The sequence below is a fragment of the Nicotiana attenuata genome, chromosome 8 (genome assembly GCF_001879085.1).
Source record: "Nicotiana attenuata strain UT chromosome 8, NIATTr2, whole genome shotgun sequence".
NCBI classification, from domain to species: Eukaryota; Viridiplantae; Streptophyta; class Magnoliopsida; order Solanales; family Solanaceae; genus Nicotiana; species Nicotiana attenuata.
In genome coordinates this window covers 44,321,172-44,348,339 of record NC_031996.1, presented here as the reverse complement: position 1 = coordinate 44,348,339, position 27,168 = coordinate 44,321,172, and the positions used below count along the sequence as shown (strand labels likewise).

The following is a 27,168-nucleotide window of genomic DNA, read 5'->3' as shown; positions in this document are numbered from 1 at the left end:
TTATTCTTTCATTGTTCATTTATTGTTCTTCATTTATTGCTCATTATTAACCAGAGAAGGCCATCTTTGAGGCCTTCATTATCATGGATTCTTCATTAATAGCTCGTTACCAACTGCCCAAAATAGACCTCGAAGCCTCTGTTCCCGCCAGTTCGAGGTTCGGTTTTGCGATAACTTTGGTTTGTTTTCCTTATTCTCTTTATTTACACTTAGCATCTATTGCCTAAAAACTAGTATTAAAATAAATCACATATTTTTAGAACCACAAAATCAAATATAATTGTCATTACCATTTTCAAGGTAAACAAAACTCAATCTAAAAAAGGTAAACAAAACTCAATCTGTTGTTTCATGTCTTATTCATACCAACAGCATAATTTGGGGACCAGAATGGCTCTTTACTCCACTTTTCTGTGATGGACAAATAAATTTACTCGCCCATTGTTAAAACATTATTTTAATGTTATTTTATACTCCATAATAGTTATAGCATTAGCAATCTGCATTCACAGTCCGATTGAAACTGGTGCAGGTACAGAAATTGTATCAGTTTCTGCATCAAAATCATGTATGCTCTTTTCTTAATTATTGTATATTGTTTACATTTACAAAAGTACACATTGTGTAAAACTCACCAAGCTGGTAATCATCACACATTGAGATTACAGAACTGTAGGATTTCTCTCGCAAGATCTCAACTCCTTTTTTTTTTCTCAATGTACACAATGGATCGATATGAAGTTCAAAGTTACTTAGCAGAGGACTTGTTTCTCCATCAAATTGTCGTCTGTAGTTGAATCGTCTGACAACTGAGTAGGTGGTTCTTCCTCCTTGTGCGCTTTAATTATATCTCTTGTTCTCAAGAAGCTAGGTTGATTGGTTGACGATAGAAGTCTCGCCCACATCCTGTCCGTTATCACAACCTTGTTTTGTGTCTCAGTGATTCTCTGCAGGTACCATGTAAAAGCAGAACATAATCAAAAATAGCAGATCACTGCATCTCACGCAGAAACCTATTTAGTATAGTACAGCTGCCAATCTTGGGCATTATATACACTCATGTCACTAAAGTAAGAAAGATAATGGCGGAGTCAGGAATTCTAATAAGGGGATTCAAAAAAAAAAAATACAAGAATGAACCACCTTCACTGCTACACCGAAAGCTTTTCTCATGTCAAGGAAATTCAATAATACATATATGTACGTGTATTTGTGTGTATAGGTCTGGTATTTTCGGGGAAGGAAATGAACTCACGTTAAAGGGTATGTAAGCATGTCTGCCATTGACAGGACCGACTGTAAAGCCAGTATAGCCAGCCATTGCTCCGTGCACAGCACTTTGAGCAAGAAGAGTGCAATACACATTGTCAGATGCATTACTTGGAATAGCCCGAATCATGTACGTTGGATCTGCACATTAGAACAGGGAAATAGGTTGTTAGGTTCCTGCAAATCTCATCTGCAATAGATTAGAAATTTGGCATTCAAACAATCAATACCGACCTATATATTTAAGATTAATGAGCATCTTCTTTTGTTTAGAGAAATGTTCCTGCAAAAAAAGTCCATAGAACTTAGTACCTTGCTAATGAGTCAGTGTGCATTCTCATTCAGATGCCATTCAGGACTATCACTGTTTTCTAGAACATGTCGAATACATCTCGACTGAGTAAAATGCATAAGGAACAAAGACACATAGTAGCTCATTCAAGCACTAATATATGCTTAAATTTTTAAAATAACAGAAATAAGGCACTATCCATACAATTGCATACAATGTAGTGTTCAACTATTCAATGAAATTTGGAATAATATACAATACATAAAAAGGCAAGCACCATATGCACTTAATGAGGAAGACCGTGGATTTCATTAAGTAAAGGCCAAGCATGAAACTGTACCTTTATCCTTTCCGAGATCCATAGGCCAACATCTTGTAAAAGCTTATTCCCTGAAGGATCCTGCTTACCGGTGCATCTCAAACTCTCAGAAACTAGCTCTTGGCCGGCACCTTCAGCTATGACTATAACCATGTGTCCGTTTTCTTTGAGTCTGTGCTCTATGTACTCAAACAGTCCACCGCATCCCTCAAGATAGAAAGGGGACTCTGGAATCAAGCAACAATCGACATCTCGACTGGCAAGAGTAGCATACATGGCAATGAACCCTGCACATCGAATACATGTCAAAGAAACGTAGACCAGACAATTCATGCTAATCTATGTGCTATAAAATCAAAATAGATCAGCTTTATCATGTACATGTATCAGTCTCAGCATGAAACTCCCTTGTTGAGGGATCAAAAAGAATCAATGTATCGACGATCTGATTTTACATTTGAATACAAACCTCTACTGATGTTGGTTATCCAGAAATGAAGAACTTGTTAAGATGTTAAAGAAGTTTTGAAGTACTTCTTAAAATTTCCCTCAGAGAAGGTATAGCATGTGGATCAAACAGCAGCTCAAAAAGTATAGCATGTGAATCTTACCACTATCCCGTCCCATTAACTTCACAAGGCCAATTCCATTCTCAAAACTAGTAGCTTCAACATGAGCAGCACTAATAGCACGTTGGGCTTCCTCAACGGCAGAATCAAAACCGAAAGACTTGTCAATAACCTGGGAGAGAATCAGAAAAGATCACCAAAAATAATTTAGTTACCCACTGAAATTTTGGTGCTTGTTGAATCACAAGTACAACGTGCCAGGTAATCTACATGACAAAGTAGTTACCGGTATATCATTATCAATTGTCTTAGGGATTCCAGCAACTGAAACATTGAGACCACGCCGTCTGATTTCCTGTAGGAGAAAGGCAGAATAAGCCTGAGTAAACACACTTTCATTGTTTTCTCCATCAACAAACTAAATATTACATCACATAAAGTGGGTATATTAGAATGAATTGGTCTAAAAGATGCTCTTCTGAAGCGTGTTATCGTGGAATGGTTACGAATTAATCTAAGGTCTACCTCAAATATCACCGCTGCCCCTCTCTGGGTTCCATCTCCTCCAATTATATAAACCTTCAAACGAAAGGCGAGATGAATATCGCATCAGGATGCAAAGATTAGATGGAAAGAAAATATCCTGAATTAGTTCTTTAATGAGATATCCCGAGTTGGTTGTCAAATAATCGTTTTCTATTTTTTATTCTTACCTGATTGATACCCCGGTCCTGTATGCTATCTACTATTTTCTTGGTAACATGACCTCCTCGAGATGTCCCAAGTATGGTTCCACCACGTTTATGAATATCATTCACAACCTTGGGTGTCAAGGGAATTATGTTTTTGGAATAGAAACCTCGATATCCTCCCTACACATCCACAAATTTCATTAGTTGTGACGCAGACATGCATAAAGCAAAATTTTCGAATTACAAACCAAAGATAGAATGTACTGTTAACAGTTGTGAAAGAGCAAGTTATAAAAAAGTTACAAAAGTTGCTTTATTTGTCAAAAGGATATATGGTAATTGCTTTAGTATACAACTGTGTGTCATGAAATAAAATGCATACTCACATCTATTCCCATGACCCTCTTTACGCCATACATATAATGTAGGCCACATACTATTTCTCTGATAACTGTGTTGAGACCAGGACATAAGCCTCCACATGTCACTATACACGCATGAACATCTTCTGGCTCAAAATAAACCTGAAAAATCATCAGGAAAATTCATATTTATAACCAGAGGATCAGGAAATTTCATATGTTGTAGTTACACCAGGTACAGACTTACTTTTTGACGAGGACCAGCTCGACGAAAATGTATTCCTCTTGGACTGTTCTTGTGCACAACAATCTGTAGGTTTATTGGCAAACGTGTAAGCAGGACGAAACCTTGTCCAACCAGGATTGCATAATGGATATACATCCTACTACCTCAAAATTCATGAATTTTAAGTTTGTTTCAGCAGATCTTTAGACAATAGCTCTGTTTACGTTCTTACAGGAAAACATGGCATGGACTTATGGAAGAGGCACCAAACAACAAAATCGACAAATTCACATGACTTTTGCCTCCAAATTCCAGTTATAATTGCGCAAAAGTCTAGGAATATTGCTTTCAAGGCATACTATCTGTTAACATTCAAAATCTTGGAGTCTTAATCAAGGCAACATATTAACACTAGAAGTATCAAGTGCTTCTCCAAATGAATAGAAGATATCCCCAAATAATTTTCATTTCAAGAGGACTGACCTTTTGGGCAACCGTATCATCCTCATCGACAAAATACTGCCTGGAAAGATGTTAAAGTGTGTTGATCAGCTTGATCTCCATGCACTTTATAAATAAATAAATAATCAATCAGAACGAAAGGAGAATATCTGGCGACTTACTTAACGACTGAATATGAAGGATTATCTTGCACTGGATTAGGATATGTCTGCAATAATAGGACAATTATTTAGTAGTTGATCAAACTATAAAGTCCTTAACCTTCTTTAACAAAAAAGAAAAAGAGAAAATATTTATTGCCTTTTGCACTACAAACACCATTTAGAGCATAATTCATACATTACTTGTTCCCAGGAAAAAAGAAACAAGCATAAGGTATCCACTAGTTTCTTCTTCAATTACTCATCATCCCAGAAATAAGCATCCTCTTCTTAATGCAATAAGTCAAAATAACAACTTCAACTCCTATCATCTACTGGACAAAACAAAAAAGCTGAATTTGTACAGAAGAAGAAAAGTGATTTAAAAGGAAAAGGTAGTTGAACTTTCTAGATTATAATAATCAAAAAATTAAATCATTTGCCACGTCAAATTATTAAAAATGTAAAAAGAGCCAACATACTTTTAACCTTTCTACCAACTGCCTCTTTAAATAAAAATAAATAAATGTACTAAAAGCATCAACCTGATCATACACAAATCTAGTTCAATCATATTGCAAATTAAGCACAGGTTTTCCTCAATATTGAACATGGCTAATCAAATAGAAACTGGTGATCAAGCAACGAATTAAATAGCCCAACTTGTTTATCAATTAACTGAATCCAGATTAGGAAAGAGGGAAAGATTAGAGGAAAAGAGAGAAGATTACAGGAAGATTAGGAATGTAATCAGACAAATGAGGAACATCCTCTAGAACATAACCACCATCACCAGTCACAATCTTCTGCTGAGAATTAGGCGCTTCTCCCATTGAACTTATATCCAAACCAATCTTCTTGGACCCCAGTACTGTTACAGCTACAAAATTTTGAACCACTGATCCCATACCACTGCTCAAGTTTGTCTGAAAATAGCAGCCCCTCAACTTTCAACTATACATATAGTCAACATATATAATAAATACAAATATTTAAAGTCCTTTTTAATATAAAATAAAAAGGCATAGGTGGCAACTGTTTATTGAATTATCTCGTGGGTTTTGCCTTTTTTGACAGGAGTTCAATTAGAACAGAAGATGGGATGAAAGAGGCAAAAATGAGAGGACTGAAATTGTTTTTGAAAAGTTATTGACATTAATTGTTTTTTGTTGAGTCGTCTGGAAATTAGAAGATTCTTTGATCTTATTCTAGATTCTGTAATATGTGGACTTTTGTTAATTAAAAAAATAAATAAATTTGGGGTTGAGGTCAATAATGGCCTCATACTTTGAATTAATTAATAGCTTGACGTTAACTGTAGACGCACACCCTCTTATCTTCTTGGTCAGCAATTCCACTGCACCTTGTTATTTTGACATTTTTATTTATGTCAATAATACATTTTAAAATGACATTAATATTTTCATCTCTTATATAATATGGATTAATCGTAGTTTCACTAATGATAGGCCAATTTAGTAATCAACAACAAGAATAACATAAACATTATAATCCCATAAAGTAGGCGGAGAACAAAAAATATGGGGACCTTACCCCGACTTTTGTGAAGGCTAATCTAGTAATCATTGAGAATAAATTATTTACAATACCTAAAAATAATGATTGTCAATTTACGCAATATCAACTAAGTTAAAGAAAACAATTAGAAAAAAATTGCGTTTAGCTCATTGTTTAATTAAGTTAGTATAGCGTGATTTTGATACATGGTACTTCTAGACAATCATGCTTAATAAATTAATCAACTTTTTCGATCAATGTCATAATCATGCCACAAATTGATTAATGGACCTTATTTTGAAAACTAGTATTAGTATCCGCGCGGATACGCGGACACTAATCATGTCAAATATTTAAGTTATTTGGATTGTATGTAATAATCTTACAATTTACACTTTCTCAGTAAATATTGATAATCATTGGATATTAGCTACAAGAAAAAAATTAACCATTTCTTCTATTTTTCTTTTTTGATACCATTCTTGCCGGTGTCATTGGATCCTAAAAATAGTCAGGAAGCAAACTAATATCTCATATTTGGCAAAACAATCAAATGTTGAGACAATGAATGACTCTTTGGATAAGACTTAACTCTTTTACTACTACTTGTACTCTTATTTGGTGTGTTGATATCTCTTAAAAAATATTTCTTTCTTAAAATTTCAGTTTCTAAAACATTATTTTTCAATAATAATTATTTTTATAATAATGTAATTGAAAATCTCATTTTAATTAGGTGGCTATCTAAAAATATAAAAATTCTTTAGCTAGTGAATTTTTTTACTCCATTTGATATTTGACATTAACCATGTTAAATATCTGAGTTATTTGAATTATATGTAAATAACCTTAACATTTAAACCTTCTAAATAATTATAGATAATCGTCAGATATTAATTAAGAAACACTACATGAAAAAAGACTAACATTTTCTCAATTCTCGTAGTGATAATTTTATTTTTGCATTATTCTCATAGGTGTCATTGGAACCTAAAAATAGCCACAAAGTGAAATAATAACTCATATTTATGGCAAAGCCCAAAGGTTGACACGATATAAACGATTCTTCGATTACCACGTGACTCTTATACTACGACTTGAACTCTTATTAGGTATGATTTTATCTTTCAAAAAATATTTCTATTTTAAAATTTCAATTTCTAAAACTTTATATATATTATAATAATAGATTATCTTTATAATGATGCAAGTGAAGGTATTATCTTAATTTAAAATTCACTTTAATCGGCTATCTAAAAATTTAAATGCTTCTTTGGCCGGATTTATTTCAGTATGACTCCACTTTAAGTTTATCCATATCTCTAGCCCATAATTTGAATTTTTAATACCCTATATATACAAAAGTTTTGTTCTTTGGATCATTAAATATTAAATTAGTTGATTATTTATTATAAAACATTGCTTATATTGTCTTAAAATTGTCAAGCGGTTTATTTTTCGACACCATACTTGGCTTAACCTCAATGCAAATTACTCAAATTGCATTCCAATTCAAATTCAAATATCATATCATTTTGTTAGTAATAGTGATTTTTTAAAAGCGACACATAATGTAAATTAAAAAAATATTCTAAGATATCCTTATCTTATAATCTATGTATTTGAGTTGAAAAAAATATATTTGAAATCGATGAGATTAACTTTCATTTTTTATACTTAACAAAGATGAAACATAAGAAGAAATTTGTTGTCATCTTTTATTTCTCGTTTATAGATCTTTCTAACATTTTTTTCAATATTTATTTTCTTTTATCTTATGTTTTATGTCATTATTTCTTTTGTTAAAAAAGTTAATTTATTTCACTATAAAAGGATGAGTTTTAATAAAAATTGTATACATATGAACTTTAATTATATTTTTAGTCTTTGGTTGAAATTATTTCATATTTTTCTTTTGGCTTTATCTAATCAGCCTAAATAGGTGCTCACCCGATCACTTAAATTAAAAAATTGGATGATGTGTAATTTATATATAATCCATATATAATATGTGCATAATCGTGTGTTGCCGGTATATCATCTATTTATATTAGCTATAAAAAGTAAACAACAAATATGGCCGGAAATTATGTAAATATTCCATAAGATTTCAGTTTTTTGAGTTTATCCATGATATAACTTCTATTATAAAAATTTAAAACTCTCTACTAATGTTCAAAAGTATCTTATCTTTTTATTTTCTTTGAATTAAAAAAAGTAAAGAGTTTTTTCGAATAATTTTTTTTTCATTTTTTACAAAAGTAGTTCACGTCATACCAATTTTTTCTTTATATATGCTCTTTGTTACACTTAAAAGTAGCTATCGAACCTTTCAATTAGAAACCAATTTTTCTCTTGTTGAGTTTGAAAAAAAAACTTTCACATAATCTAATGATTCAAAACTAATATTCTTCAAAGAAAAAAATATTATACCCTTGCTATATTGGCTTGACTACAGCTAATGAAGGGGTTTCAACTTATATCATTCAATTCCTTGAATGTGCTAAATTAAAATTAATGATAGCAATTGTATATAGCCAAAGTTTTGTTATTTGTTTGATGTCCATTTATGCGAATTGACCGTTCAAACAAATATTCTTCAAGAAGAAAAGAGAAACAATTTTTTTTTTTAATATTGACTGATTTTGTAATGTTTATTTCTACAACATGCATGTTTACTTTATTATATATGTAAGTAAACTTTTATTTGGTTTTGTAAACTCTTTTTTGTTATTTAGATAAACATATACGTGTGCCCTATATATTACATTTATTTTAAAAGAATTTCGTTTTATTCAAATATACAATGTTTCAAAGAACTATACTTATAGGATTTTAAATGTGAAAGAGTTTTATAGTTATGGAGTAGTTTTTTTTTTGTTTGCTAGAGGAGAAGTAGTATTTAAATAATTAGAAAAAATAACAAAAGTTCCTAACATTATTGCATATGACCATTAACCTAAGTATGATAACATGATAAAAAAAGATAAATTTTATTTTTAAATAAAATTCGAATTTTAGAACTTTATCTATAAATTTAAAATTATCTTTTAATTCAAATTCCGTAAATATAATATATATATATATATATATATATATATATATATATATATATATATATAATAAAGTTATAATATACTATTGATATTTATTAGTTTGCCACCTGGCTTAACCATAATGTCAATTATATATGGTAACTTTCTTGCTTTAATATATATATGGATTAGAATGTCATGGTCATGCCACAAAGAATTTTAAAATTCTTTATAATGAATTTATAATTAGATAAACACTCCATAACTATGACCTCACAACATATTTAAAAATCCATTTGTGAAACTTTTAATTAACATTTTCAACTTTCAATTCCCCATTTCTTATTCTTCTTCTTCTTCTCCCTTGTTCTCAAACTATGCCAAAGTTTCACTTTGACTTTGTTCTTGGATTCTTTTCTTGAGAATGAAATGATCTCCGGTATAAAAGAATATCTTCTGTGACCAATTACAAATTGAATAGCAGAAAATAATTGTATAGGACGTCTGCGAACGCTGGCAGATCTACCTTGGGTCTCCTGATGGACTCAAGGCAGCAACCTAACTCTGGTCAATGCGGTCCAATATCGAAATCTGCACAGAAAGCGCAGAGTGCAGTATCAGTACAACCGATCCCATGTACTGGTAAGTGCCGAGCCTAATCTCGGCGAAGTAGTGGCGAGGCTAGGACACGACAATAACATGAACCTGTGCAGTTAAATCATATACGAGAAAGTGAAAAAGAACGGAAAGGTAACTGATAATACGGGAAGGGGAAAAAATATGCTGAGGGGAATATCAAATCCTGATAAGTAAAGGAACGCAGTAAATATCATGCTTTGCACCAACGACAGTAATAACATAGCAACAAGTACACGGCATCACCCTTCGTGCTTTTACTCTCATTCTCACCATAAGAAAACAGTATGAACGGCACGACATCACCCTTCGTGCATTAACTCTCTCATAATATGGCACGACATCACCCTTCGTGCATTAACTCTCTCATAGCATGGCACGGCATCACCCTTCGTGCATTATCACTCACTCACAATACATTGCACGGCATCACCCTTCGTGCTTTACACTCTTCCTCACCCAAACAACAGAACAATATCAATCCGGCAAGGGAATTGTCAATAACCAACCTCTTTTCAACATTTAAATTCACAACATAAATCTCAACTTGAGTCAATACTCAACCAATATCAATTTCAGGAAAATATGATAAGATTTGTCTAACATGAAGAATAACCAATCTAAGCATGAACCGTATGAATAAAGAATACAATGGTCACAAGTATAAGACTCACTCGCATGCTACGACCCAACAACAACGTATAGATACTCGTCACTTCACCTATACGTCGTATTCAACAATCAAACACATAGCAAATAAGGCAACAATACCTAATCCCTCAACCTAAGGTTAGCCACAAGACTCACCTCGATTCCACGGCCAAAATCAAGCATCAATCACCGCCTTTCCTCTAGATTTCACCTCTGAACCACTATTATCTAGTCATAGTTAACTTAATAACATCAATTAATCAATTCTAATACACAATTATAGGTTTCCTAATATTTTTCCCAAAAAGTCAAAAATCGACTCCGGGCCCGCTTGGTCAAAACTCGAAGTTCGGATCAAAACCCGATTACCCATTCACCCCTGAGCTCGGATATACAATTGGTTTTGGAATTCGACCTCAATTTGAGGTCTAAATCCCCAAATTTCGAAATTCCTAAGTCCTACCCAAAAACACCCAATTCCACCATGAAAACCCTAGATTATAGGATGAAATCTTGTAAAAAGATGTAATAGATTGAAAGAAATGAGTTAAGAATCGTTTACCTATGTTTTGGGGAAGAACTAGCCTTTGGAAAATCGCTACTTGAAGTTTAGGTTTTGAAAATTTGGGAAATGAATCAAAAATCCCGTCTAAGTCCCTTTTACACAGCTGCAGATGTCGCATGCGAAGCTCGCAAAAGCGAAGTTCCCCATACTTCTGATGCCTTCACAATTGTGAAGGTATGTTCGCAATTGCGAACAAGAACCTCCGCAAATGCGATAAAATGATCGCATTTGCGATCACTACCCTTCCCAATTTACTTCGCAAATGCGAAGAAGTCTTCGCAATTGCGAAGATTGCTTGGCCCAACTTATGATCGCAATTGCGATAAAAGCCTCGTAAAAGCGGAACCTGCAGGGTTCGCAATTGCGATGCCTGATCTCGCAATTGCGAGATCAGAGGCCCGCAACAGGTTCAATCATACCAGCAAATTTTCCTAAGTTCCAAAACACTCAGTAGCCTATCCAAAACTCACCTGAGCCCTCGGGGCTCCAAACCAAACATGCACACAAGTCTTAAAACATCATACGAACTTGCTCGTGCGATCAAATCGCCAAAATAATATCTAAAACTACGGATTTAACACCAAAACACATGAAATCCTTAAGAACACTTGAAATTTCTATTTTCACAACCGGACATCCGAATCACGTCAAATCAGTCCCGTCTCTCACCAAATTTCACAGATATGACTTAAATATTATATTAAACTTGTACCGGGCTCCGGAACCAAAAAACGTGCCCAATACCAACATGATCAAACATTATTCAATTTCTTTAAATCCTTAGATTTTCAGTTTAATAATGTTTAATAAAAATTCATTACTCGGGCTAGGGACCTCGGAATTCGATTTCGGGCATACGTCCAAGTCCCATATTTTAATACGGACCCTCCGAGATCCTCAAAATGCGGGTCTGGGTCCGTTCACTTAAAATGTTGACCGAGTCAATTAAAATCACTTTTAAGGGCAAAAGTTATTATTTTCTCAAATTTTCACATAAAGGCTTTCCGAAAATGCGCCCGGACTGCGCACGCCACTCGAGGAGGAGTAAGATGAGGTTGTGAAGACCTCAGAACCCTGAATTGGGTTCAAAAACACAAGATGACCTTTTGGGTCATCACATTCTCCACCTCTAAAACAACCTTTCGTCCTCGAACGGACATAGAAAAGTACGTGAGCTAGGGAAAAGATGGGGATATCTTCTCCGCATATCGGACTCGGACTCCCAGGTAGCTGCCTCAACAGGCTGACCTCTCCACTGCACACGAACCGAAGGATAACTCTTCGACCTCAAATGACGAACCTGCCGGTCCAGAATAGCTACTGGGTCCTCCTCGTAAGTCAAATCCTTGTCCAACTGGACAGTGCTGAAGTCTAACACGTGGGATGGATCATCGTGATACTTCCGAAGCATGGACACATGAAACACTAGGTGTACCGCTGATAAGCTTGGTGGCAATGCAAGTCTGTAGGCCACCTCTCCCACTCGATCAAGAATCTCAAAAGGCCCGATGAACCTAGGGCTTAACTTGCCCTTCTTCCCAAATCTCATTACACCCTTCATGGGTGACACCCGAAGCAACACTCTCTCCCCAACCATGAATGCCACATCACAAACCTTATGGTCGGCATAACTCTTTTGCCTGGACTGAGCTATACGAATTTTATCCTGAATAATCTTAAACTTATCCAAGGCATCCTGTACTAAATCTGTACCCAATAACCGAGCCTTTCCCGGCTCAAACCATCCCACCGGCGATCGACACCGTCTACCATACAACGCCTCATAGGGAGCCATCTGGATGCTCGACTGATAACTGTTGTTGTAGACAAACTCTGCTAACGGCAAGAACTGATCCCAAGAACCTCCAAAGTCAATAACACAGGCGCGGAGCATATCCTCCAAGATTTGAATAGTACGCTCGGATTGCCTGCTGTCTGAGGATGAAATGCTGTGCTCAACTCGACCCGCGTACCCAACTCACGCTGTACTGCCCTCCAGAAATGCGAGGTAAACTGCGTAACTTGGTCAGAAATGATAGACACGGGCATACCATGGACGAACGATCTCACGGATATAAATCTCTGCCAACCGCTCCGAAGAATAGGAAACTGCCACAGGAATGAAATGCGCTGACTTGGTCAGCCTATCCATAATAACCCATACTGCATCGAACTTCCTCTGAGTCCGTGGGAGTCCAACGACAAAGTCCATAGTGATACGCTCCCACTTCCACTCAGGTATCTCAATCTTCTGAAGCAAACCACCAGGTCTCTGATGCTCGTACTTTACTTGCTGACAATTCAGACACTGAGCTACATATGCAACAATATCCTTCTTTATCCCCCTCCACCAATAATGCTGCCGCAGGTCCTGATACATCTTAGCGGTGCCCGGATGAATAGAATACCGAGAACTGTGGGCCTCCTCTAGAATCAACTCACGAATCCCATCCACATTAGGCATACAAACACGACCCTGCATCCTCAAAACTTCATCATCTCCAACTGTAATCTGCTTGGCATCTTCGTGCCGCACTGTGTCCCTAAGGACAAGCAAATGAGGATCATCATATTGCCGCTCCCTGATACGCTCAAACAAGGAAGACCGAGCGACTGTACATGCTAGAACACGACTAGGCTCAAAAATATCCAACCTCACGAACTGATTGTCCAAAGCCTGAACATCTAAAGCAAGCGGTCTTTCACCGACTGGAATATACGCGAGACTGCCCATACTAGCTTACTTCCTACTCAAAGCATCGGCCACCACATTGGCCTTCCCGGGGTGATACAAGATGGTGATATCATAGTCTTTCAATAGCTCCAACCATCTTCTCTGCCTCAAATTGAGCTCCTTTTGCTTGAACAAGTTTGTAAACTCTTCTGATCCGTGAACACCTCATACGACACGCCATATAGATAATGCCTCCAAACTTCAGTGCGTGAACATGTCGCGAAGCATATGCAATAACCTTACCACCCTGCATCAATACTGTTGACACCCAATTTTTCCCTATATATATTTTCAATATGAAAAATATCTTCAAAATGATATATATATATATATATATATATATATATATATATATATATATATATATATATATATATATATATATATATATATATGCAAGTGCTTCATTACTTTTCCTTAATTTTAAAAGATTTTTAAATCTGTTCATTCTCTTATTTTTATCCAGAAAATTGTCATTTTTTTGGTGATTCCCTTATTGCACTTTTATATCTATACCAAATATAGCCAAGGGAATTTTTGCATATTTTTACAAATTTATTTAGTATTTTTAAAGCTAAATTGCATATAATTGCAATATTAGCCTCTTTTAAGATTTAATTGCATTTATGTTCACAAAATTAGGTCTGGTATTTTTAAATAATTAATAATGTGTTATAAATCATTTTAGTACCTTTACTTTATTTACAGAAATTATTTTATTATTTTTTATAAATCAAATAGGAAAAATTGGCTATTTAAATGTTAGCCCCATTTTATTTCAATTATAGCCTGATTTTGAACCCCAATTGAACCCAATTTGAAGCCCAATTACTCCGACCCAATTGCAATCTGAACCGACCCAAACCCTATTCTATTAAATCGCCCCACTTACCCGTCCAATCCAGGCCGTTGATCAAAATGATCAACGGCTATCAGACCCCCTTACCTTAATTAATCCCAAACGACCCCCTAAACCCTATCATTCCTCACAACACGCCGCCTCTGAATCCCCCTCCTCTCTCAAATCCTCTCTACACCACCCTCAAACCCTAGCCGCCGCCACCCTAATCCGCCCTAATCCATGGCCTTCCAAGGTTATCGGAGACCTGTATCAGCCTCCCATGGCTTCTACGTGTTCATTTCTGTGGCCTCATTACCAGATCATGAAGGGGGCTTGGTCCAGACTTTGATCGATGATTGTTCTCCGGTCGTCTCTGATCTTTCTCCGGCCAGCCATGGCCATTCGAGTCAGACATTTGACTCTCCTGCTTAGATCAATGGCTTTCAAGGCCTTTCTCATCACTTGGGGTTCTTCTGAAACCCTAATCTCTAAGGTTCTTTCGATTTCTTTCAGATCTGCTTCAGATCTATGTTTGCTTTGAACTTCTAAGCATTTTTCTCGAAGTTTCTTTTAAAACTCTGCTTCCAAAACTCTTTATCTTTTCCGATTAGGGTTTTCTTGTTAAGTTATTTCAAGACTTTCTCTGATTTTTGACATGTTTTGCTATGTTTGCTCGTATTGTTCTCCTCTCTGAGTTTGCATGATAAAAACCCTAATTTCTTCTGAGGTTTCTGAGTCCATTTGTCAGTATTTGTTTGATTTACTTGCTTATCAACTCTAGACTCGATTGGTGATGAAAACCTTGGTTTATTCGAGTTCCTGAGACTATTTGTTTGTTTGATTTACTTGCTTATCATCTCTAGACTCGATTGGTGTTGAAAAACCTTAATTTCTATTGGGTTCAGTCGAGTCTCTAAGTATTTGTGTAATCTGTTTGCTCATCATCTTTATACTCTATTGGTTTTAAAACCCTAATTTCTTTGGGGTCTATTCGAGTTTCTGAAACTGCTTGTGCAATTCATCTGTTTGAAGTTGCTCGACTTGATTTGAAATTCCTTTGTTTCGGCATCTCTTTTCTTTATGTGATTCTCGGTTCTTACTATCTTTGAAACTCGACTATGTCTTCAGAAGGGTTTTTCACTTGACCCTTTACATGTTTCTGATACTCTATCTTTTTCTCTACTACTAAGTCACTGAAGCTTGACCTACGTGACTATCATGCTTCGAATGTTTGCTGTCTACTAACTTTGTGCTATTATCGCATGTTGTTTTCTTTTGCCAATAGTTTGGCCTCGCATGTCTAGTGTTTGTGCACTCTATTTATATGCTAAGTTTCCCTGTTTGATTGATCTTCAATTTTGTGACTGATTTCAAACTTTTCTTTTGTGAAAATCTGATTTCACTCGCCCGTTAAGGTTAATTGATTTCTTTCCTTGTTTGCCTTACTGAATCCTTTCCAAAACAAGTATATTCCTCTACTTAGACTTAATCACTTACTCGATGGTTTTACTACTTCTTTTATGACAATAATCAGTCTGCCTATAAATTGATTTCTTTCCTTGTTTTGAATCTGTCACTGCCCGTTAAGAAAGTGATCCCTTAATTAAAGGCAATCATGTGTGTAATTAATTCTGAATAGTGATCATTTCCATGTTTATGTTAAGTCTTTGCTTATTACCTTAATTTCTACTCGTTTTCAAAACTATAAATACCCACCTTCTCTTCTTTCAAAGACACGAACAATTTTAAGTTCAGAACACACAGTTACACTAAAAAACTCTCTCTTGCTATACTGCTACTTGTGCTACTGTCTGTTTAGCCGGCTGAAAGCCAAGGCTAGACTTTGGAGTCCTGCTTACTTTTCTTTACTGCACTTTGCTTCTCTGACTGGTATGTTCTAACTAATTTTTTCAGCATCAACAACAACATGTTTCTTTACTGTTTCTTTCATTCTTGTTTGTCTCTTGTTTGTGTTTAACTAAGTTCCATTGTTAAGCATGCTGTATTCTGCCTTTTCTGTTCTGAATTAATGTTTCTGTTACTTACTTATCATGGTTTGTGAACCTTAAATCCCCATCCCCAATGTGTTTGGTATCTGTGGTTGGTTTGGGGCATGGCAGCATTAAACATTGTTGTCCATGATCCAAACTTGATCTCCCTGGGATCATAACCTCCATGTTTTCTCTAGTTATTGTGTGTTCTGGTTAGCTTATAGGCATGCTAGTATCTTCTATTTGTATGAAGTTATCAATTATGTGTTTTACTAATTACTGTTTCCCTAATCGCCTTTTACCCCTCTCCTTATCCCCTCAGTTTTAAAACCACATTCCTGCACTTCCACTATCTTCTTAGACTTAAGTTCTGCCCCTTTTGTGTGAGCCTTGCCTTGGGACCCATGAGCTCCCTCTGAACTTGGACACATAAGGGTTGGCCCTTCCACACTACACTAATCTTTATCTGGTTCTATTGAACCTGGGTGTAAGCACTGCCGGGGTTCCATGAGACCCTTGGGAAACTCTGACACACCCAGGTCCGAGAAAGGCTTTGAAACAAGTGGTATTTAAGGCGTTTTGTTCCATAACTCAGAGAGGAAGTCAGAATCAGGCTTCCTATGGTTGTAATTTCCCTTTTTATGTATTTTCTTGATGTAATTCAGCAACTGGTCTGTAATAATTTGTAATGAACATCTGGGGTTGGCTAGTGAGAAAGGGATAGGTAATTATGCATGCTCAAGGGTAGAAAACATGCCTATAGGATTTGTGTTTTGAATGATTCAATTCTGCATTTAGAAAGCATGCCTATAGGACTATTTTACATCCTGCATGTTCGATTTTGCATTTTAGATACCATGCCTATAGGGGTTCATTTAAAATTCTGCATGTTCAGCTTCACACCTAGATAACCTGCCTATAGGACTTTATTCTGCACGTAATTTTTTACCATTTAGACATCATGCTCTAGGATCTAAACGGCTATAAATGAGTATCATGTTTATAAGGTTAAAATTAGTATAATGTATAGAGATCATGCCTATAGGAATTCCCAAGTGAAAACCTGCCTGTTTCCATTTCTCGTTCAACTAGATATCATGTCTATAGGAATTAAAATCAACAACACTAGATATCATGTCTATAGGAATTAAAATCAGCAACACTAGATATCATGTCTATAGGAGTTAAAACCAGCAATAATGGACGCCATCATCTGCAGAATCTGAGACTAGTCTAACTTAAAATCAGTCTATCCCGAACCAATTTTTTTTATATAATTTAATCCCCTATTTAACATGGTTTAGCAAGCATGCCTATAGGATTTCAAACCGCTCCTTTTTTTAGTTAGTTATTGCTTTACCACGTTCTGAATCCATAATAGATACCATGCTCATAGGATTCTGCCCCAAACACTTAGGCAAACCTTAAGTAATAACAATAAATAAAACTGAGCCCGTTTCTGATAATTAATAATTGTTACAACCAGCAGGCAGGCCTGATTCAGACTTCTTATCTGAGTTATATAATAAATTGGTCTACTTCAACAACTTAAACTCCCTTTTTGTCTTAATATTTTCAGACCCTGCTTGTTGTTTGAGTCATGCTATTTGATTGCTTTGTTTGAGGAGGTATATATGAGCCTTTAGTGTTTACGTGCTTCCCCTTTTAATGCGCAATCCTATGTGTTTTGCATGTCGCCTTAGATTTTTCACCTTTAAAACCCCAAGTCAGCCTAATATCCCTCCCTTTTAGGAATAGTAGTCCTAAGTGCCTCCGGGACTGATAGGAATGGGACGGGTAATAGCATGCAATTGTGGTCGAGACCAATCCGCACTTTAGTACCTTAACGGGGTGGGAAGGGTAGATATGGATATGATGACCGGTGCACTAATACCACGTGTAGCCCCTCTTTTGAGGAGTGATTACTGGGTATTGCATTGACGTGATCCATATTATAAATAAACCTAGGGCCCCCTTCCCTTTCTTTCTTTGTCTTTAAAATATTATGACTTCTTTCCGAAATCAGCCCTTTAATAACTGCTCTTTCATTCTTTGTTTACTTTCAAGCATTTGTGTATTAAAAGGCCCTCTTATTTAAGCCTTATCTACTTACATGTTAATTGCACCAAATTCACAAAGAATTGTCTGGCCGGGAACCATACTAGTGGATCCTGAGGGGTACCTAACACCTTCCCCTTAGGATAATTTCAAGCCCTTCCCTATCTCTGGTTATCAAAAATGTAGTTATAGTGAACCTTATAGGTGTCCTAATGCACCCTAAATCATTAGGTGGCGACTCTTCAAAATGCAAAACCCAGTTCCCAAAAGGAATGAGTTGTCCATACCCCAAAAATGTCATAAACCTGATTCTCCCGCCGTGAGGAGGGAAAAAAAGGGGGCGCGACAGCATGGCGACTCTGCTGGGGATAATTAGGCTTTTACCATTTCAGATTGTACTTGTGAATTTGTGTTTTCCCTTTATATGCAATTACTTGTTTAAATTCCTTTATGCGTTTAATTTCTCTTACAAGGCAAAACTGACTCGTCTTCTTCTTTTCTTTTCTTTATTGCTACTTTACTGAAATAAACTGCTGTATTTACTGCTTTCTTAAACATGCAAATATGTGACAACATGCTTTTTAATTATTGCATAATCATGCTCAACATCATATTCCACTCGTGCCAAACAAATACCATAGCAACGCTTATAATGAGTGGTTGCGCTCTTCCTATATTATTACCCCCTAAATTCGGAAAGGCATATTTGCGGTAAAACCAGTCGATCAACGGTGTAGTCGACGGTTCCGTGCCTTTTCCCCTTGAGTTGTCCGCTCAAGGGTACCAGTCTAAAACCCCATAGAAACCCTACCTTGTTCAAATTGTGCATGCATTATGGTCTAACCTAGTCGGGTCAGTTATGTTGTCCACATAATGATCCTTTAAGATAGCCTTGTCCAAAGGTCCACTGGGTTTCCCTAAACCCAAACGGACATAATCACGTTCTGTGCATTTATTTGGAGAACTAAATGCTTCATGCTAATTGTTGATGTTAAATAGTCGAGTCTGGTGGGGGTAGGGTCTAACCCTTTTGTTTTGCAGAAAATGAGGCACGAGGTCCCCAGTTTCGGTATGATTAGCACACCCCCACTCTTGCTAGACTGGTGGAGGAGTCTTCCATCAAATAACCAAATCAATGAGTGGAAAGAGAGAGCGGCCAAAGCTAGCGAAAAGTTGGAATATCTGGAATACAGTCTGCTGGAATTGGAAGGAAAAGTGAGGAAGAGAGTCACCGACTGCCAGAACTCTGAGGGAAACGAAGGAGAACACCTGGCAAAGGCATTTTTACTGGTGAACCTACGCAACCTGGAGGATTTGATCAACGAGAGCATTCAACCTGGGGAAAGTCCTTCTGGGACCAAGTAGATAGGAGTTTATCTTTTCGCTTTATAAAATGTAATAAGGCCAATGGCCCTTAGTGATTTTATTTCTTGCCTTTAGTGTCGTTTTAGGATTCGTCTATTTTTTATCAATAAAATGAAGCATTTAGCATTCTAAGTTCTCCAAATCAACTTGTCGCTAGGCCTACCTCGGGCACAAAGAGGTCCCTAAATTAGGACACGATTTACATTCCCGCACTATGTGTTTAAATATTGCAATATTATTTTACGATCCTCACTAACTTGGTTTCCTTTTTGTTTTATTTTTGTCTTGTTATTCCCCTCCCCAAAGGTTAGTTCGTGCACTCTGGCAACATCATCCTACTCCACAAGATCCAGAGCGGCACATCTCAACAATTGGACTATCAGGACAACCAGAGCCCGGCGAGCCTCGGGGTAGCAAGGCTAAAACAAGCATCATGCGCTGTTTTATTTACTAGATGATATTCTTTTCGCATTTTAATTCCCGCAATAAGATCTTCAATGTTCAAAACAGCTATGAAATTTATCAAAGCATTTCAACTTTTCTTATGAATCAACACTCATTATTACTTTTCTCTCATTACTTTACTTATATAGCATTACTATTACTTATCTTGATGAACCAATGACTGTGACATGCAATGAGACAACGCAACAAACGGACATTGATTCATAAGAAGATGACATACCAGAGGAAAATGTCAAAGAAGTAGAGAACTTTGAGAGCAGACCTAAGTCCAACCTGGACGAGACAGAAATTGTTAACCTGGGAGATGCAGAAAATGTCAAGGAAACACGAATCAGCGTTCACTTATCGCCATCAGAAAAGAAGGAATACACAGAATTTCTAAGGGAATATGAGGACATATTCACCTGGTCATATGACGACATGACCGGTCTAAGTACGTCTATTGTGGCTCACAAACTGCCAACTGATCCGACATGTCCGCCGGTAAAGCAGAAGCTCAGAAAGTTCAAGCCAGATATGAGTTTGAAAATCAAGGAAGAAGTCACTAAGCAAGTCAAAGCTAAGGTTCTTAGGGTAGTTGAGTACCTGACATGGTTAGCCAACATCGTTCCAGTACCAAAGAAGGATGGGAAGGTCAGAGTATGTGTCGACTACCGGGATCTCAACCGGGCCAGTCTGAAAGACGACTTCCCTTTTCCAAATATACACATCTTGATCAACAATTGCGCCAAGCATGAGTTGCAATCATTTGTAGATTGTTTTGCTGGTTACCATTAGATCTGTATGGATGAAGAAGATGCTAAGAAAACAACTTTCATTACGCCGTAGGGAATATATTGTTACAAGGTGATGCCATTCGGCCTAAAGAATGCAAGGCCACCTAGGCCATGACTACCATTTTCTATGACATGATACACAAGGAGATAGAGGTATATGTGGATGACGTTATCATCAAATCCAAGAAGGCCGCTGACCACATAAAGATCTGAGGAAGTTTTTCAACAGATTGCGGAGGTACAACCTGAAGCTGAACCCCGCAAAATGTGCTTTTGGGGTTCCTTCCGGGAAGTTGCTTGGGTTTATCGTGAGCCGCCGAGGAATAGAACTGGATCCATCAAAAGTCAAAGCCATTCAAGAACTACCACCGCCAAAGAACAAGAAGGACGTGATGAGTTTCTTGGGAAGACTCAACTACATCAGCCGGTTCATAGCACAGTCCACAGTCATCTGCGAGCCAATCTTTAAGATGTTGAAGAAGGACGCCACTACCAAATGGACCGACGACTGTCAAAAGGCCTTCGACAGAATCAAGGAGTACCTGTCAACACCACCAGTCTTGGTCCCGCCTGAGCCAGGTAGACCCCTATTACTCTACCTTGCGGTATTGGATGGAGCTTTCGGTTGCGTTCTGGGGCAACATGATGAATAGGAAGAAAGGAACAAGACATCTATTATCTCAGCAAGAAGTTCACTCCGTATGAGGCCCGGTATTCTCTTTTGGAGCGCATATGTTGTGCTTTGACTTGGGTCGCTCAGAAGCTAAGGCATTACTTCTGTGCCCATACTACATATCTCATATCAAGGATGGATCCTTTAAAGTACATCTTTCAGAAGCCCATGCCACTGGCAAGCTAACCAAGTGGCAAATCCTGTTGAGTGAGTTCGACATTGTCTACGTAACTCAGAAAGCGGTCAAGGGACAAGCACTGGCAGACCACCTTGTCGAGAATCCCGTGGGTGGAGAATACGAACCCCTGAAAACGTATTTTCCCGATGAAGAGGTATCATTCATAGGAGAAGATATTGCAGAATCCTATGACGGATGGAGAATGTTCTTCGATGGAGCAGCAAACTTCAAAGGGGTTGGCATAGGAGCAGTCTTGGTATCAGAAACCGGTCAGTATTATCCAGTGTCTGCCAAACTCAGGTTTCCCTGCACCAACAATATGGCCGAATATGAAGCTTGCATATTGGGACTCAAAATGGCCATTGACATGAACGTTCAAGAGTTGCTGGTAATTGGAGATTCAGACTTACTCATACATCAGGTACGAGAAGAATGGGAAACCAAGAACTCCAAGATACTCCTGTATTTGCATCATGTACAGGAACTGAGGAAAAGGTTCACAAAGATAGAATTCCGACATGTTCCCAGAATCCAGAATGAGTTCGCCGATGCATTGGCTACCCTATCATCCATGATACAACATCCCGACAAGAATTTCATTGATCCCATTCCGGTGAAAATTCATAATCAGCCCGCTTACTGTGCCCATGTTGAAGAGGAAGCAAACGGAAAACCTTGGTTCCATGATATCAAGGAATATTTGGCGAAAAGAGAATACCCGGAGCTTGCCAATCATACCCAGAAGCACACACTTCGGAGATTGTCTAACAATTTCTTTCACAGCGGAGGAATTCTGTATAGGAGGACTCCGGATTTGGGATTATTAAGGTGTGTCGACGCAAAAGAAGCATCCAAGCTACTAGAAGAAATCCATGCTGGGACCTGTGGTCCACATATGAACGGTTTTGTCTTAGCAAAGAAGGTACTCCGGGCTGGTTACTTCTGGATGACTATGGAAACAGACTGCATCCAGTATGTCCGGAAATGCCATCTTTGTCAGATACATGCAGACATGATAAAGGTACCTCCGAGTGAGCTTAACACAACAAGCTCACCGTGGCCGTTCGCCGCCTGGGGAATGGACGTCATTGGACCAATTAAGCCTGCCGCTTCCAATAGACACAGGTTCATCCTAGTGGAAATTGACAACTTCACCAAGTGGGTCGAAGCAGCATCTTACAGAGCAGTAACTAAGAAAGTCATGGCAGACTTCGTCCGCAACCGTATTGTTTGTCGATTCGGTATTCCAGAGTAGATCATCACTGATAATAGCTCCAATCTCAACAGTGACCTAATGAAAGGTGTGTGCGAAACCTTCATAATCAGCCACAAGAATTCCACAGCCTATAGGCCTCAAATGAATGGAGCTGTGGAAGCCGCCAACAAGAATATCAAGAAGATATTGAGAAAAATGATAGAAAAGCATAAACAGTTGCACGAGAAGTTAGCATTTGCTCTATTGGGGTATCGCACCACAGTCCGCACATCAACCGGGGCAACCCCTTATATGTTGGTTTATGGTACAGAAGCCGTCATTCCCGCCGAAGTAGAAATTCCTTCCTTGAGGATCATACAGGAAGCTGAGCTCGACGATGCAGAATGAGTGAAAAGTAGTTATGAATAACTAGCCCTCATAGACGGAAAAAGCATGAACGCAGTTTGCCATGGTCAACTCTATCAGAACAGAATGTCCAGAGCCTTCAACAAAAGGGTCAAGCCAAGACAGTTCACACCGGGACAGCTGGTGTTAAAGAAAAATTTTCTGCATCAAGATGAAGCCAAAGGGAAATTCTCTCCCAACTGGCAGGGTCCGTACATGGTCCACCGGGTTCTGACAGGAGGAGCCCTCATACTTGCAGAAATGGACGGAGAAGTTTGGCCAAAGCCGATTAATTCAGATGCAGTCAAGGGCTACTATGTGTAATCTTTATGTTTTCCCTGCACGATGTAATTGAACTACGCCTGACCTGATTCCCGTTTAAGAGGGGATACGTAGGCAGCCCTATGGGTTCGGTCACAATTCAGTAAAATTTTCATCTCCCCTCGAAATTGGAAACTGGGGCAGAATTTTGAGGAGGACCCTCAAAATTCCAAAGTAATTTCAGCCGATCGTCGCACGAGCAACAGTCAGAAGCACTAACCCATTAAACTGGGGCAGAATTTTGAGGAGGACCCTCAAAATTCCATAGCAAGAAAGGTTGCAATGTCTCGAACCACGTCACAGTCGTCGGTTCATCTAAAAACTATTTTAATTATACATTTATGTTGTATTTTTTTCAAAATCATGCATGTTTATTATTGAAACTGCTTCGTTTAGCAACGCTACACCAGTGGTACATACAATATCACCAGATCAAAGCCGAACGAGTCAAGCAAAACCAGCGGGCGATACGAACTAACCTTCCCCTTTACAAAATTCACGATTTTTCTTTGGATGCAGGCAATAAGATTATGAAAATCATACTATACACTCACAGGGCAAATCGTGTTCAAGAACACGATTCTCCGAACCATTGCACTTACTAATATTTTCTATCCGCGCGTACCCGCAGTGTTCCGTATGTCGCAATGCTCCCAGTAATCACCACGCCGCAACCTGCTATCAGCTAAGAAAACTCTACTGTCATTTGATATCTTATTTCTTGCATAAGGCTACCATTCTGCCTTCCGAGACTAAACGTTGTCTCTATCCGCATTTCTGCATTGCATAAGGCTACCATTCTGCCTTCCAACTTGCATAAGGCTACTATTCTGCCTTCCGAGGTTAAGCTCTACCTTTATCTACATCTGCATGGCTGAAAGATTGCCTCATACTGCATCTGCATGGCTGAAAGATCGCCACATCTGCATGGCTGAAAGGTCGCCTCATACTGCATCTGCATGGCTGAAAGATCGCCTCATACTTCATCCGCATGGCTGAAAGATCGCCTCATACTGCATCCGCATGGCTGAAAGATCACCTCATACTGCATCTGCATGGCTGAAAGATCGCCTCATACTGCATCTGCATGGCTGAAAGATCGCCTCATGCCGCATCTGCATGGCTGAAAGATCGCCACATACTGCATCTCATGGGCTGAAAGATCGTCACATACTACATCTGCACGGCTGAAAGATCGCCACATGCTACTGCATCCTTCATGGGCTGAAATACCGCCAACTTGTCCAAAGGCGTCATCGTTTGGAGGCACCATCCTCATAGCCCGAGAACACCATGTCATGTCCTGAGGATCCCTTTCAATCTTTTGCATATCATTATTCAAAGGCATCATGGTTCGGAGGCATCATTTTCATAGCCCGAGAGCATCATTTTATAGCCTGCGAATCCTTTATTACACGCTTCATGGCCAAGGACGTCATGGTCTAAGGACGTCATCATAACCGTCCGAAGATAGCATTCATGGTCCGGCGGGAACTTGCATCATGTTTAAATTTATGCACAATAATCGCTTGTATTGTTTCTATTCGCAGGTAAAACCGGCATGCAACAGCCGTCCCGGCAGGAGCCCGCTCCAGTTCCCGCAGCCATATCAAACCTAACCATTCCTGTAAACCGTCCACTCACACTCGACCAGCCTAAAATATTGCGTCCGTTCTTGGAAAATACCCCTCGTCATACTCCGCCGACGGATCCTGAACTACATATGGCCTGATTCCTGTAAAACCAGGGATATGTAGGCAGCTCAGAAGCCAGGGTGCGGCCTGAACCTCTCTCCAAAACCATTTCGCTCGGTCAAAATTAGCCATCATATCTTTACCCGAAAACTCTTTCATCATTCCCGGGTAAAGAGGGGCAGTTGTTGACACCCAATTTTTCCCTATATATATTTTCAATATGAAAAATAGCTTCAAAATGATATATATTTATATATGCACATATGCATATATGCAAGTGCTTCATTACTTTTCCTTAATTTCTAAAGATTTTTAAATCTGTTCATTCTCTTATTTTTTTCCATAAAATTCAGTAATTGTTTCCAAAATTATCATTTTTTTGGTGATTCCCTTATTGCACTTTTATATCTATGCCAAATATAGCCAAGGGAATTTTTGAATATTTTTACAAATTTATTTAGTATTTTTAAAGCTAAATTGCATATAATTGCAATATTAGCCTCTTTTATGATTTAATTGCATTTATGTTCACAAAATTAGGTCTGGTGTTTTTAAATAATTAATCATGTGTTATAAATCATTCTAGTACCTTTAATTTATTTACAAAAATTATTTTATTATTTTTTATAAATCAAATAGGAAAAATTGGCTATTTAAATGTTAGCCCCATTTTATTTCAATTATAGCCTCATTTTTAACCCCAATTGAACCCAATTTGAAGCCCAATTACTCCGACCCAATTGATATTTGAACCGACCCAAACCTTATTCTATTAAACCGCCCCACTTACCCGTCCAAATCCAGGCCGTTGATCAAAATGATCAACGGCCATCAGACCCCCTTACCTTAATTAATCCCAAACGACCCCCTAAACCCTATCATTCCTCACAACACGCCGCCTCTGAATCCCTCTCCTCTCTCAAATCCTCTCTACACCACCCTCAAACCCTAGCCGCCGCCACCCTAATCCGCCCTAATCCATGGCCTTCCAAGGTCATCAGAGACCTGTATCAGCCTCCCATGGCTTCTACGTGTTCGTTTCTGTGGTCTCATGACCAGATCATGAAGGGGTTTGGTCCAGACTTTGCTCGATGACTGTTTTTTGGTCGTCTCTGATCTTTCTCCGGCCAGCCGTGGCCATTCGAGTCAGACCTTTGACTCTCCTGCTTAGATTAATGGCTTTCAAGGCCTTTCTCGTCACTTGGGGTTCTTCTGAAACCCTAATCTCTAATGTTCTTTCGATTTCTTTCAGATCTACATCAGATCTATGTTTTCTTTGAACTTCTAAGCATTTTTCTCGAAGTTTCTTTTAAAACTCTGCTTCCAAAACTGTTTATCTTTTACGATTAGGGTTTTCTTGTTAAGTTATTTCAAAACTTTCTCTGATTTTTGACATGTTTTGCTATGTTTGCTCGCATTGTTCTCCTCTCTGAGTTTGCATGATAAAATCCCTAATTTCTTCTGAGGTTTCTGAGTCCATTTGTTAGTATTTGTTTGATCGACTTGCTTATCATCTCTAGACTCGATTGGTGTTGAAAACCCTAATTTTTGGGTTTATTCGAGTTCCTGAGACTATTTGTTTGTTTGATTTACTTGCTTATCATCTCTAGACTCGATTGGTGTTGAAAAACCCAAATTTATTTTCGGTTCAGTCGAGTCTCTAAGTATTTGTGTAATCTGTTTGCTCATCATCTTTAAACTCGATTGGTTTCAAAACCCTAATTTCTTTGGGGTCT

The 27,168-nt window shown here is 37.8% G+C and overlaps 1 protein-coding gene across 1 annotated transcript; it reads right to left on the bottom strand.

Annotated features, from left to right (window-relative positions):
- On the bottom strand, window positions 545–5,493 carry LOC109231367 (ATP-dependent 6-phosphofructokinase 6-like). Its single transcript, XM_019397013.1, has 13 exons — window positions 5,063–5,493; window positions 4,353–4,399; window positions 4,213–4,252; window positions 3,751–3,813; window positions 3,528–3,665; window positions 3,163–3,321; window positions 2,975–3,028; window positions 2,736–2,804; window positions 2,492–2,621; window positions 1,902–2,167; window positions 1,504–1,552; window positions 1,256–1,410; window positions 545–947 (listed from the first exon to the last, which is right to left on the bottom strand). Exons 1-13 carry the CDS (start codon window positions 5,237–5,239, stop codon window positions 753–755), a joined length of 1,542 nt encoding a protein of 513 aa, XP_019252558.1. The 5' UTR covers window positions 5,240–5,493; the 3' UTR covers window positions 545–752.